Source organism: Nicotiana sylvestris, chromosome 1, assembly GCF_000393655.2.
Source record: "Nicotiana sylvestris chromosome 1, ASM39365v2, whole genome shotgun sequence".
In the NCBI taxonomy this organism is placed as follows: Eukaryota; Viridiplantae; Streptophyta; class Magnoliopsida; order Solanales; family Solanaceae; genus Nicotiana; species Nicotiana sylvestris.
In genome coordinates, this window is record NC_091057.1 from 161,373,095 (window position 1) to 161,387,627 (window position 14,533).

A 14,533-nucleotide genomic window follows, 5' to 3' on the forward strand; every position below is an offset into this window, starting at 1 on the left:
AATTTTGTAGATAATTTGTAGAATTGTTGAAATTCAGTATTTCATATTAATTTTTCAAATGATATGTAGTTTTATTGTAGAATAAATATAGAAATTTTGTAGATATTATGAAAATCCATACAGATATATGTTCACTCTGACATGTAGTTTATTTGTAGATAAAATGTAGTACATTGACATTGTACCAGAATTTGATAGAAAAATTAATATCACACACCTGCAGCTGTGTTCTCATTGGTGATACTCAATTCAATATTGAAATCGCGAATAGTTATACATAGCGGATATGATCCTAAGTTTTTGTTTTTCTTTTTCGTCTCCACGTATACACGAACACCCATATCGTTCCTAATTTTCATTGGAGGACAATGCTCGTTGACAATGTATTTGATTTCTATAATTTTTTCGGCTGTATCGATCATTAATTGCTGTCCTATTGTAGAAATCAATAGACTATAACTCGCATCATTATCGACTACAATGCCATCGACCTGAAATTCTCTAAATCTCCCATAGCTATCCCAATTCCCATTCAGTTGTAGCATAATTGGGATTTTCGACATAATTGCGTTTGTTGTAGAAGAATTGTAGAAGATTTAGTCATTTTTTGATTTGTGAAATCAGAAAAAAAGATTGAAACAAAGTGTATCGCAAAAACAGAGTATGGAAAATTTGAAACTAAGCCGACGATAATTATGAATGTGCGTGATTTGCGTTGTGGAAGATCTGGAAGAATATTTAATTCCCCAATTTTAGCGCGCCTAAATAAGGAATCCTACAGCTACAATGATTCCTTATTTAATGCATTGTCTATATTTTGTAGAAATACTATTAGCATGAAGGATAATATGCAAACTATGAACATATTTGGTAATATAATTTACTATATGGTATAGGAACGAAAATTTCCTTCTATGTATAGTTGCTTGAAATTTAATGCTGATTTTAATTTTTTGGTGAATTCGAACATTTATATTTAAAATTTTAAAAATAAAATTTCTATATTAGAAAATTACTTTAAAGTGCTGTAAAATCATATTTTCTTGTATGTAAATTGTTTAAAAGTGTGTAACTAAAAAAGTTATTAGACGGTTCAAATAATGATAGTATTAGTTTTTTAATCGTTAGAATGAGGGAAGTAATTGGTTTTCTTTCTTTTAGCGATGTATTTCTCAAAATTTTAAAAGAAAGTAATAATTAAATCGTAAAAGGGCTAACTTGTGTAAATGCTTGAGTCCAATTTTTCTGGGATGATTTTTCTTCTTCTTTTGAGGACAAGTGTGATGAGTCAATTTTCTTTTAACTTAGTGATATCAAATGTTATAACGAGCTAACATAGAGCTTTGAACGCATTCCCTGTTACAACACTTAATTCAATGGTTACGCACAAGGGCGAAGGCACACTTAGGTTAGGGTGGTTGACCACCCTTTGTCGGAAAATTACGCTGTTTATATAGATAAAATATTATATTTTAGAGGTACATAACATATATTAAAAAAATTCTAGCTTCGTCACTGGTTACGCAGATCACTGGTTACGCAGATCTAATGTGCCCATGTTTATGATTCTCCTTTGAAAGTGTTAGGATAAAGTTGTAACTTTATTTTTAGAATAATTAAGAAGTTTAAGTAGATTTTGATTCTGAGAGGGTAATTTTGCTATATTTGGTGGAGGTAATACCTTTCTAGTTTCTAGTACCAGATACCTGCTTTCTAAGTTCCAACATGATATTTGTCTAGTCACCAAGAATTTATTCTCTAGATATGCTTTGCAAAGGTCATAAGTAACATTATATTTAAAAATTCCATTACTATTGTTCGTTGAGTTTTGCATTAATCAGTATACAGATGTTAACATATCAAAGAAAAATCTCTTGTAAAAATTCCTCAGTTACCTAATTTGACATAAATCAAGTTGATCAAACTGTGATAAATAACTCAATAATTTTTTTTTGCCAAACTCGACTTTGATACTGATAAATTCTTGTTAATGCATTATCAATAAACATATACTACTTAATTACTTTATGCATGTACGTGTGAGAGGTACCTGATGTATTAGACAAGATACGTATAAGTTGATCCGAATAAACTGTTACAAAAAAAATATATTATAATTACTTTGACCTCTTTGAAAGTAATTAAAAATTACTTTGACATCTGTTATAGATAATTTCTTCAAATTACAGTGGCATGCTAGTCAAAGTTGGAGCTAGCATCTCTTGTGATGGCAAATTAGTTTTCTATACCATGTGGTATAATTCTACTTTGTTAAGCAACTTGTAGTATTATTTACAGGTATAGAAGGAGAATAAACAGAATAAAGATAATGAATGGAGGACACCAACCAGCGAAAAATTGGAATTGATTCTAAAAGCAAAAGGACCACTGGTTTCAATGTTCTCCGCGTAAACTCTTGATTCCTTCGCGTTTTCACTGTTTCTTTGACCGGAACTTATTCTCAAGAGGCCAAAACTGTTTTTTTTCTTCCTCAAAAGCACTGTTTGATTAAGCTTTTTTGGGGGAAAAAGTGCTTTTGGGAAGAAACAGAAGCAGTTTCTAAGAAGCAACAAAAAGTAAATTATTCCCAAAAGCAGAAGCAGAACCAAATTTGACTTTTCTTCTTACCAAATATACCCTTAACAAAATATAGCATATACCAAAATAACCATTAAACTTAATACTTAGGATATTAATGTATAAATATTTCTTATTATTTTTAGGATAGCTTTCTAATGTATAGTGACTTTAGGGGTGAATGCTTTTATATTTATTGAATGATTTTTAATATATTTAACTTATATTAAGATAATTAAGTACTTTTAAATTTTATTTTCATATATTACTTAAATAAAATGAAAAGATTTAATTATTGCCTGTAATAGCAAATTTTTAAGATTATTTATTTACTTATAATATTAACTATTAAGTAAATCTATTCATATCCTTATTCGTAATTTGATACTTAAAAAAACTTTTTGAGCTTGGCCAAACACAAAATATTGCTCAAAAGTGCTTTTCGGAGTGATTAGCCAAACACAAACTGCTTCTCTCCAAAAGTATTTTTTTCAAAAACACTTTTGAAAAAAGCACTTCTCAAAATAAGCTGATTTCTCCAGCTTGGCCAAACAGGCTATTAGAAGATGTCTCCCTTTTCAGCTGGTCAGTTCATTAACTTTTTCGTATTATTACTTGAGCAATTAAGCAAATCGCAATTAGTCCCATTTTGCTAAACACTTTTTCTTTATTAAGTATGTCTCAAAAGAATAGAATCTTCTGTATTTGGAATACTGACGTGACTAGTGGAAACTCAACTGATATAAAGTTTACATTTTTATTAGGAGAAAGAAATATTAAAGGATATATGAAACATCTCCACCTTTCATGTTTAGCTCATTTGTCGAAGTCCTTTATTTCTTAAACTTCGTATTCAATCAAACATCACTATAAAGAATGAAATGGATGGAGTAGAATTTACAAATATATTTCTAATTCTTTTCGTCAAAGACAATGCGTGTGCGACTACACCTGTTGTGCAGAGTATGTATCCATCTACACGTGCATTGGTTCTTTTATCTTTCTATAAAAGATGCATAAGCCTTGATGAGCAAAGTTACCTGTATTGATAGAAGGTAACATGTGCCTCGTGGAATAGTTGCGATACGAGCCGACCCAAACATGACAATTATCACCCAAAAAAAGGGCATGATGCTAAACAAAGATAATGGATGTATAGTCTCATGAATTTATGAACCATACCCTCCTAGATGGATGATAAAGTTCTTACAATCATATAAAATTGGTGCTAAGTTTGCAAGCATAAACTTCTGAATCCAACTGCTTTACCGACCACTCGGCAGCAACTATCCCTTCAGGAGATCCAATGAACCTCGGTATACAACCCAAAGATGACATTCTGGTAAAGAGCAAGTGACAAGCAACTATGATGTTGAAGCAAGTTCAGCTTCAAGTGTCAATTTAACACCATCCCTAAATGCAGTTGTTGACATATTGAGTGTCTGAATCAATCTGGTGATATCCATGGATATATCTGCTGGAGATTTAACACCGCGGTTAACCTAGAAAGTTCAGATAACATAAGCATGTCAGGTACACGGTTTGAACAGAAAAGCATTAGTGATATTTTCTTATGCAACACAACAGGGAGAAAACGACAGTGAAAGAAGATTGAAAGCTCATATATTGGTACAACAGAAGCTGGACGACATGAGAAACTAAGAGTCGACTTTTGATAATTGTTTGTGTACATGAAAATGTCAATGTTACTTACAGTTGATGAGGACACTGGTTTGATCAATGACAAATTATAACCTCTAATATGTGCAACAACTTCAGCCATCTGAACCCTGGAAACCCGATCTGGTCCACCCACGTTCAAAAGTAACTGTATCTGCTCTCTCCCTAGAAACAACGCACATCAAGTGATAAAACACAAAAGGTGAAGGAGACAGAAATTCAGGTAATCTTTAGTCACAAACTTTACTAGAAGGCTTTAAAAGGAAAAGGTTAGATAAAATATATATGTCAACCACATCGATAGTAATATTGTGGAATTTTTCTGCATAAAGCCATAGTGAACCATTGGACACTGAGCTGAATTATTGTTCTGGATTATATTCCAGTTAACTCAATAATATATTTCAAAAGAATCAAATCATCATGCAACAAGAAAGGTTGGATTAAATACGTAGAAAACTACCATAAAGAATAGAACCAATCCTAGAACATTTTCAGAAGGCAAATGATACCTTTCTACCCCAAATCTCCAATTCTGCCTGTACATATTTACAATGGACTTTCAAAAAATGCAAAGAGGAGCATGATACAGTCCAATCAGAGATTACAGTGAAAAGATTTCAGTAACATAACGCACACATGTAAAACTGAAAGAGTGAAGACGGGTATCAGATACTCCTTTTTTTTTTAGAAAGGTAACAGGTGAAAGAGTATCAGATCTTTGTTAATACAGACATCGAGGCTTGTCAAAAAGCTATGTAACTTTGATCGATGCAATCCAGTCTGGAGGGTCAAAGCATGACAAACCTGAGATCCATCTATTCGTTAATGTCCATACGATGGTCACAAGATCTTTAATATAGATAGGACAGCGAAACTCATCGTGAAAAAACTCCATGGCATCTCCCTTCGCAAGAACGCTATCCATCCACTGCATGATAGTCATGTGAAGAATCAGAGCAAAGCCCAGCAGTCAAGTAATTTAATGCCACATATCATAATAGAAATGCTTGGTTGAGAAGTGGTTGTTCTTGTTGTAGCATTATAGAATTATGACTAAGTAATCAATTTTATGTTCAGTTAATGTAACAACAGTACTATAGATTATAAAGCTTAATAGAATTACTCACTCCCTATGACATGACCATTGAGTCCAAAAATAGAGGACAAATAGATGAAACTCAATAGTAATCTCAGATAGAGCACGAATTATTACGTGCAAGCTTGAATACATCTCAATATCAAGTTTAAATCAACTTACAGGCCAAACAAAAGGAAAGCTTGACATAATATGAAGTGGTTAGGTTAAGTATCAAAAACAGATATAAAATGGTTAAATTTCCAAGCAAAGTAGCAAACAAATGAAAAAAAAAACATGGAGGCTAATATGAACCCCACTCAGTCTACTGAACAACCCCTTAATGAAGTTGGACAAGTGCAATAACAAGGTGAAGTTCATCGTATCCACCTGAACTGGAAGTGATTTTGGGACAGGGGAGACAGTCTGAGGTCCATAAATAATACTGCTCCTCAAAATTGCAAAATTTGAGTAATTTGCGGATATAAATTGCTCTGCTGCTACCTTTGATCTTCCATAAACATTAACAGGAAGGGTTTCATCGTCTTCCTTGTAGAAGGATTTGGTCCCTTCATAAACTGAAATGAAGTCAAATTAGCTTCATCTTGTCCCATTAAAATTGGTGGGCTGAGACACGAGAACTTTCTAAAATTAAATGACCGTCAGTCCAGCCACATGAGAACACTCAACAATTTGGTAAAGTTATATCAACAAGAAAGAGGATCACAGATGCTTAAGTTGCAAAAAACTTCTTCAAATCTATTCATGGAAAGAAACACTACCAAATAAACAATACGAAGCATTAACGCCAACAAAAATATCAGGCAAATTGGTGAACAGAAGCTAACATCCTAATTTTGTCAAGACTTTTATGCACCAGATATTGAAGTCAGTATCTTCCTTATCCAAATGTCTAGTTAATTCTAAACATTTTCACCTGTATCTGCCTGAGGAGTTGCAGAAACTTCTAAATAACATGTCAAACCTACTGCTGCTTTCCTCGATACTGAAAGAATTTCCCATGTGTTAGAAGGAACCAGTTCTTTATCTATTAATGGCATGCTTGTGCCAGAATTAGTTTCCTAGGAAGGAATTTCGGAGGTAGCTAGACCAGGAATTAAGCATATATGGTTTGGCTCCTATGATGTTGATAGCCAGCAGTGTTGTTAATGGCTCAAATTGAGGTGTGCTTAAGCCGTCAAGCTAGGCGCAGTGCAGGTAGGGCGCTTCATCTCACTTAGCTGCGCTTCAATGCAGGCACAAAGCAACATTGAAACAGAGTTTAGCGAGTGGATAAACTTTAACATCTGATGGAACCGGTGAATCCTTTTTCAATCAACGAAAAAGGAGAATCTGTTATATATCAGTGTAAACAGAGTCAAAGGCTCCAAAGCAACATTGAATGTAAGATGAGCACAAGGGCAGAATTGACTGCCCAGTAACCAAGTAGAAGTGGAGTATGGTAATAGTGGAGGACTTGCATACTCCGCGATGCACTTTTCACTCCCAGAAGTCTTACAAAGGGAGGAAGTATATCCATTTTACTTTTATCATCTAGGTATACTTTTTTCCAACCGTACCAAATAAGTGAAACAATGACCAAGCAGTACCAATTAAAGCAAATCAACGTTTTACCATTCTCCTCCCCTGTAGAAAACCAACATATTTAGCCTAAGAAGCATAACCAACTCAAGACAGAAGCAAGAAACTCTCTTACTTCTGTAATGAATTAACTATTGTTACTACAACGACTTCTGTGTGCCTTACCTTGATCAGTAGACAAGTGAATCAGAAGAGTACCACCATTGCTAAAGCTTGACAACCATTTGACAAGAACAGAAGGCACATTAATAGCCATGGCAGCAGTAGGATCCACTTCACACGCACGCGGAACAGAAAGTGCAGCACAATTAACCACAACATCAGGCTGCTCATTCACATTACAAAGCATGGTATTAGCTATTATGGACATTTTAAGTGGTATAGTAATACTTTTGACCTGCTAGACAATCCACCAGCTGCTGTCGGTATTTATCCTAGATGACAACAAACAGACACCAAGACTGCCCATAATTCAACAGCCCCGAGTGATATCAGTCAAGGCAAACAAGAATTTAAAGGCAGCGCGTTTCTTCAAATTCGTATATATATATAGACCAAGCGTGAGTGTTGGATCCCCTCTGCATATAGATAGAATGTGAGTAACAACAATGGACACTCCGTTGTGTGAAATCCCAAACTCTAATAAGAAACAAAACCAAAGAATAGGACATAGCAAACATCTGGAAAACAATTAAAATTTACTCCCCACTGCAAATGTAATTCCTGACGACCCACAAATGAATATGGAGTCTTTAGTAACATTTCAATCACCAAAACGAAATGCAAACCGATTTTTTTTAATTCTTCAGACAGACAAAAGAAAACTGAAATTTTAAGTTAAGTTCGTACTGTAATTCAAACCAAAAATATCTGAGATGCATATCTCAATCACCAAAATAGAAGTGAAAAAAGAAAAAAATGTAATATTCAAGACCCAGAAGTGAAAAATGGAATCTTTAGTAACTGTGTACCGCAAAATGCAAACTTGACCAAAAATGAAAATGCAAACAAAAGAATAGTAACTCTTCATAACCCCCACCCCCCCCCCCAAAAAAAATGGAATCTTTAGTAACTGTGTAGTGTAAGAATTCAGACCTGACCAAAATTTTGAGAGATAGCATCAAAGCCATTGCCGGTCCGTAAATCTACATGGAAGGGTAGGACATGAGGAATGGCATTTAGAAGCAGCTCAGGAGTGGGGTTGGTGTGGTATGTGAAGGCTAATGAGAGCGCATATGGTAGCGTATCTTGGATTGCCGTGAATTCCTGTAGAAGATGCTGCCCCAAGTAGCCTGTGCCTCCCACTATCAACAGCTTCTTCTTGCTGCTCATTTTTCAATTTCTCTGATATATCTGTAGCTTATTGGATTTCTCCAATCGTATATTAGGAATGCAATGCAGTGTACAGCGACAGTTCGCTGGACTGCAGCGTGTCAGGCCGAGGTTAGATCTTGGTGGTTCTCTAAACTTTTACATATTCTTTACAATATGTTTAGAGTTTTGATCGTTATTTAAGTTTTATTATATCGCCCTGTTGAATTTGTCCTTAGGTTGGAACGAAATGTACCACTTTATGTAATGATAGATTTAGTGTGATGATGTTATTACCTTATCTTTTTCTCTCATCTCACCCTTCATTATTATTAAATTATTTTATTTTATTATTTATCTTACCTTTTAATATAATAATTTTATCACATATCATAATTTTTTAATAATATTGCAAGTTTATTTTTCATATTGCTAGTACGTGATATTATAAAACGACAACAAATAATATAATTTATTTAAATATTATATTCATCAAATGATACAGTATTAACAATAATCCAAACAAGTTGTTAAGAAAGAAAAAAATTACAAAATAACTTATAAATATGTAGAAAATATATTATCTTCATGATTCCACATAATATTTGTTAAGAATTGTTCACTTGCAAACTTCGCAAATTTATTAGGATCTTAACTAGAAGCAGAGTATCACTACATTAATTACAAATTTATGACGAAGATTGTGAAAGTGGCATAAATATAAAATATGAACGATTTTCAAGTGAACTCAGAATCCAAGTATTGGTAACTTTTTCAGAAACTTTTATCTAATCATCAACTTCTGAAACTTATTGACAATTGTTAAAAGTTTTTAATAAGTGTTAGTAGTTTGGCTAGGCAGCTGTAAGCAAAATAGCTTCTGTAATGTGCAAAATACTGTGAAAAACGATAATCCTGTGATATATACTTTTGGGGTCACTTACCCAAACCCGGCAACAGGCTTGATCAAATTCAAATTGGGGTCACTTACCCAAACCCGGCAACAGGCTTTGATCAAATTCAAACAGAACTGTAATTTAGGTCATCAACAAATAGTTTAAGATTTCACACTTGAAATTAAAACCTGGCTCTAGGTTCTTTATTACAAGTGAGGCCAAGTATAATTGCTTGAAAGAGAGAGTCTCTCTGTTTATGGTCCAAAAGTTGATCCAAACTTGTAGTGACTCTACACTCTAGATTGCCAAACTCTCATGCTGATGAACTATAACCAGTTGGGAAGACCTCATACCCAATGGCTTAAACCGGTTAATTTGCATTTATCATGAGGCATATATATCCTATTTAGCTGCTTCCTGGAGTGTCATACACAAATTCAGCTTTTCTGGTTACATAAGCTCTTACAAGGAAAAGCCAAATGAGGCACAAAGTAAGACCCAACAGATGCTCCTTGGGGCTGCTTGAGAGTTTCTATGTAAGCAACTTTTTTCTGGTTCAGATAAGCGCTTATGTTGCCGAGGCATAGATATATATCATTCTGTTAGCTGCTTCCCGGGGTGGTCGGGGACTTCTCGATAAGAAACTCAATTTTCTGGTCATGTAAGAAAAGACTTGTTATACGAGAGAAAACTTCATAAACATGTCACAAAGCATATGTTTAGAATGAAAAAGTTTCAAGAACATGGCACAAAGAATATGCTTAGAATGAATGAAGTTCTAACTCATTGATATTACATTCATTCTTTCTAGTTAGATCATAATCAGTTCATTTGCTTCGCAAAACATCTTGAGAACTTAATCAGTGTTCAAGGAGATAAATGTCAAGTATCTAGAGATACGTGCAGTAATAGACAGGGTATTCACCTTCACTGATTTATTAACTTCTTCAAGCTTATGAAGCAGAAAATCAGAAGATACAAAACTTCTGGGCTCCATTGAAGCATGGCGTGGGGAGCCCGTCAGCTGCATAATAGACAGATGCAAGTTCAAATATTTAAGTAAAATGAGGTAAAAAGAAACAATTTAATAGGACTTGATTTACATTGTCCATTCATAATAATAATGATTCATGGATGTAAGATAAAACTGTATTCTGCTACCAGATGCAAGAGTACTGGAGCTCTACTTAATAACAGGTTCAGACAAAATGATATAGGCAAACGGGACATCACTTGAAAAGACGAGATAAGGTGACCTTGTTTCATTGTGTTTCTCGATTATGTTTTCGACATGAAAATTGCCCAAAACAAAGAGATAAATCTGATCTAGTGGCATGATGCCCTTCTGCAGTGCCTTATAGCGATCAGGCATTATTAATACAACTTTACGCCTTACTATCACCCATGCAAAAAGATATATTGTCTTAAGATTTTCAGGAAGAAATTAAGCCCAAAGCAGTAAATTCAGACAAAGTGGTCTTCTATAACCAACCTGATAAACAAAATCTCAAAAGACCCTGGGCCTAAGGATCTGATTTAGGCAAAAATGTTGGATTATCGTTTTTACCTTTAAAGTTTTAGATGGTGATCTCAAAACAGCTGGAGCCTGAGTTAAAGACTCCACGTGAGAAATACTTTCACCATCACCACCTTGAACCACAGGTCTCCAACTCCTTCCAACATGTATGACCTTTGATGCTTCAGTTACGATGACCTGCAAAAAATGTAATGACACTTCAAACTTCATAATCAATGTTCTGGTCTGCCAATGAACCCACAAATAGTAAAATCATAGAGCAGTGAAACTAATATATTGAGTGAAAAATCCCAAAAGCAAAAAGGAGAAAAAGAACAAAGGGGAAATTTCAGAGCATAACAGATTATTTTACCTTCCTTAGGACTCCAGGATTATGTACACCTTGCACCTGCAGTTCATCAACTGGTGCAGCTTTTCCATGGGCTATACTTTCAACTCTGAAGGTGTGCAGACCAAACATTGACTGCAAGCAACCTACAAACATAAATTGGTAAAGTTTTTAACAGCAATAGGGCACAAGAGGCGTTCATGAGGTACTACAGAGAGTCAGAAAAAAGACTTTATCAAGTAAAACAGTTGAAAAGAACAAAATAGAAATTATTTAAAATGAATAGAGTTCAAGAAGATAATGAATGTGAAAATGAACGGCCATGGGTGATTAATATTGACTGTTATGAACTGAATGACCAAGCTAGTGCCTAGTAGTTGCATTACGATATGGCTAACGCCCATCTGCTCAATGTCTAAACTTGCTTTCCTTTCTTCCTACTCAAATTCTTAGAAATGTTTATTCTTGCTGTATAGAGTCAATTTACTACTTTATACACCACAAGACCGTCAAGTCAGATTCTCCTTTTCTTTTTTCTCTGTTAATCTGAATGGATACTATACCTTCTCTACTGCTCTTTACATCAGAGAAAGACATACACAAGCTCAGATCTTGTGAAACTTGTAATGACAAGTTTAAATTGTTCTTCAAAGATGTAGCAACCAAGGATCTGCATATCCAAAACTGACAGTTGAACAGGGACATACAACTTACATGCAACAAATTACTAGTAGATGTTCATGAGAATGTAAGATTTTGCAGGATGCAACCAATTGAGAAGTTACTACTTCTTTAAGTTTTGAGGAAAATGAAAGACATAATTGTGCTTTGGTTATAGACAGATAACGGTAGCCACTAGCAGGCGAAGCATTCAATGAGACTGGAGAGTAGTATTATGCAATGTGATTCGGTGAGATCAAATCAGAATTTAGAATTTAGCCCACAAATGTCAATGGAAAACTCCAACTTTTAGCAGGAGCATAAAATTCATTTGAAAGTTAAGGCCTCTATTTTGGGATTGAGGCATAGTGGGTTGGTTCTTGTCCAGCATAACCTCATTCTACTGTTCACCTACCACGACCTCTTTATCAATGGATGGCCGATCAATGCAAAAATTTGGAATGAGGTTGAACCAAAAGAACAATAGAAGAGTTTTGAAGGATATAGGATAAGAAAAGTTGCAGTTGGTACCTTGTTCAATAATAATATCTATCACTAAAGGAAGAGGAACGTGCTTTTCAACTTTTACGTGTCCCCAAAATGGTACAAAAGAAGGCCTTGACACCTACAATTGACCCACAAAAAAAAAAAAAAAAAAAACAGATGTATCAGCTCTATATTGTCTCAAGAAAACAGCATGACTTAATCAAGCAATTGATACCTTGTAAACTATTTCATCTTGAGTAACATAAAGTTTGCGTGATGAAATTTCCTTTTTAAGCACATATCTTCGTATGGGCAGATAGAGTAACATAATTATTCCAATTCCCCAAGCTAAAACCAGCAGCAACGATATAGAGAGCCATATTATAGTGTCATACTGAACACTTTTCGCTCCAAGATCATCAAAAGAAGCCATGTATAGTATCTGTTCAGGAGTACCAGCTTCTTCATCATCATCAGGCTCTGATTCAGGATCAGAATGCAGTAACTTTGATGATGAACCGAGTTTCGGAACCCCTTCTGCATGGCCCATCAGCATTTTTCCAGTTCAAACCTGAACATTATTGAAAAATATAAACACTAACATGCCAGTAAATACTAAGATATGTCAAAGTTGGCCTTCCATTACAATTACTGATTGATGATGTTCGGTTACCAAACTTGATCCAAGAATTTTTGGTCAAATTGGATCATGCAAAAATGGATATCTTACGAGAAACATTACATTAAGATGGATAATCAGTTTCCTTTTATTTTTCTTACTGTTCGAGTCAAGTTGAATGATTAAAGCTGCAAAAAAACAATCAAAGGCCTCAACCTTAGCTGCATTTCCATTTTCCAGTCTCTTATTCTCGCTCTTACTCTTCTAATGAATTAGCAGAAGTTTATTGCTGTATAGCGTATACCAAGATAATGTTTGTATACGATACTCCCTCCGGTTCACAATAAGTGACCAATTTGCTTTTAGCACGCCCATTAAGAAAATACTAAATTCTATACAAAAATACCTACTATGACTAAACTACCCCTAATTAAACATTTAATGTGAGGAGTAAGAAAACTTTTTAGGGATATGTACATATGGGTTATTTTGTAAAAACAAATTGAATTCTTTCTTGATTACATAACTGGACACTTATTTTGAACCAAAATGAAAAAGCAAATTGGTCACTTATTGTGAACCAGAGGGAGTACGATATATCACTGCTGCAAATTGGAGGATGCTAATATTCTGAGGTTGCCGATATAATTAATTATCCCGCAGTTATTTTTATTCCACTTTAGTCCAATTAGTTATATTGTATACATTTTAGCTTGTAAGTTCCTTTTAATTAGTTTTAGTCCCTCCACTACCTATACTCTATTTAACTTGTAAATCAGCATAGGAAAGTTATGAATTAAATTATCCTTTACTTTTTGCCCTAGTTTTCCTTTCTTTTCTAAGCTTAGTTAGCCGTAGCTAGCTTTTCTTCCTTCGAATTTCAGCTTTCGTAACAGTATAAACAAAAACATTTTATGACGGGTAGAAAATGACCACACAATAAGCCTAAATTTTCTATCGCCTTCCTATGGCTAAAACTCAAAATGCATACAAGAAATGCACCCAAAAAAAAAAAAGAGTAAAGAACAAAACTTTAGGACATCCCAGTAAGTTACTCGTGACAGAGAATCAAGAATTTGAAAACCCAGAAACTGAATCAGCATAATCATACCGTAAAAAAAAAGAATAATTATAATTTTGGGTACCTGGGTAAAACACAACAATCGGAAAGTTACTTCTTTTTTCCCAGCTTCGGATTTATAAGAAAAAGGAGAGACAGCAAATGCAAAACTATAATTTTTTTTAAGGAAAAGTGATTCAAGCTAAAAGTTCGATCCAATTTGCTAGGGTTTGAATTTGGGAATGCTGGGCATTGTTTCGATGAAATTGACAGTGTACCCAAGTGCTGCATGCAACTGACCAAACATTCAAATCACCCGCAGAAAAAAAAAGAGTTGAGCTATTTGGATAATCCAACCCGATCCTTTTGCTATTCGGGTTAGTCGGCGCTTTACCAAAATTGAGAAGATTAAGAAGTACAGAAGTAGTCGCAATGGTATATTCTCTTAGGGGTAGTTTGGTTAGATATACCACTTATGTCGGAATAAGTTATGCTGAGATTAGTTATTCTGGTATTATTTTTTATTTATTGTTTGGTATGTTATATTAAAATGACAATTGCATAATTTCTAAGAATAAGTTATAAGTTATTCCGGCACTAATTACTCCACCCTCTACAAGGTATAAGTTATCCCAGTACTAATTTTAATACCGGGATAACTTATACTACTAGATTTGCTAACCAAACAAAATATTAAGG

At 34.3% G+C, this 14,533-nt stretch overlaps 2 protein-coding genes across 3 annotated transcripts; both read right to left on the reverse strand.

Annotated features, from left to right (window-relative positions):
• Positions 1–3,709: 3,709 nt before the first annotated feature.
• On the reverse strand, positions 3,710–8,427 carry LOC104223104 (uncharacterized). 2 transcript variants are annotated; one of them, XM_009774458.2, is made up of 6 exons: positions 8,033–8,427; positions 7,103–7,262; positions 5,726–5,913; positions 5,065–5,188; positions 4,292–4,422; positions 3,710–4,079 (listed from the first exon to the last, which is right to left on the reverse strand). In XM_009774458.2, exons 1-6 carry the CDS (start codon positions 8,267–8,269, stop codon positions 3,942–3,944), a joined length of 978 nt encoding a protein of 325 aa, XP_009772760.1. In that variant the 5' UTR covers positions 8,270–8,427; the 3' UTR covers positions 3,710–3,941. The 2 variants fall into 2 exon arrangements, with proteins under 2 accessions (XP_009772760.1, XP_070026431.1); XM_070170330.1 differs by having other exon boundaries at positions 7,103–7,515; positions 8,033–8,422.
• A 721-nt stretch (positions 8,428–9,148) lies between these two features.
• Positions 9,149–14,218, reverse strand: LOC104223105 (uncharacterized). Its single transcript, XM_009774459.2, has 7 exons — positions 13,920–14,218; positions 12,391–12,726; positions 12,201–12,294; positions 11,034–11,155; positions 10,712–10,858; positions 10,070–10,168; positions 9,149–9,797 (listed from the first exon to the last, which is right to left on the reverse strand). Exons 2-7 carry the CDS (start codon positions 12,709–12,711, stop codon positions 9,747–9,749), a joined length of 834 nt encoding a protein of 277 aa, XP_009772761.1. The 5' UTR covers positions 12,712–12,726; positions 13,920–14,218; the 3' UTR covers positions 9,149–9,746.
• Positions 14,219–14,533: the final 315 nt, after the last annotated feature.

Excerpts from the sequence above, each read along its gene's own strand:
- LOC104223104 (XM_009774458.2), bottom strand. The coding sequence starts at position 8,269 with ATGAGCAGCAAGAAGAAGCTGTTGATAGTGGGAGGCACAGGCTACTTG. Across the intron at positions 5,189-5,725 it reads CAAAATCACTTCCAGTTCAG|TGGATGGATAGCGTTCTTGC; the intron begins GTGGATACGATG and ends ACTATCATGCAG. Across the intron at positions 4,080-4,291 it reads AACCAGTGTCCTCATCAACT|GTTAACCGCGGTGTTAAATC; the intron begins GTAAGTAACATT and ends TGAACTTTCTAG.
- LOC104223105 (XM_009774459.2), bottom strand. The coding sequence starts at position 12,711 with ATGCTGATGGGCCATGCAGAAGGGGTTCCGAAACTCGGTTCATCATCA. Across the intron at positions 12,295-12,390 it reads AAGATGAAATAGTTTACAAG|GTGTCAAGGCCTTCTTTTGT; the intron begins GTATCAATTGCT and ends GGTCAATTGTAG. Across the intron at positions 9,798-10,069 it reads AAGTTAATAAATCAGTGAAG|AAAATTGAGTTTCTTATCGA; the intron begins GTGAATACCCTG and ends TTACATGACCAG.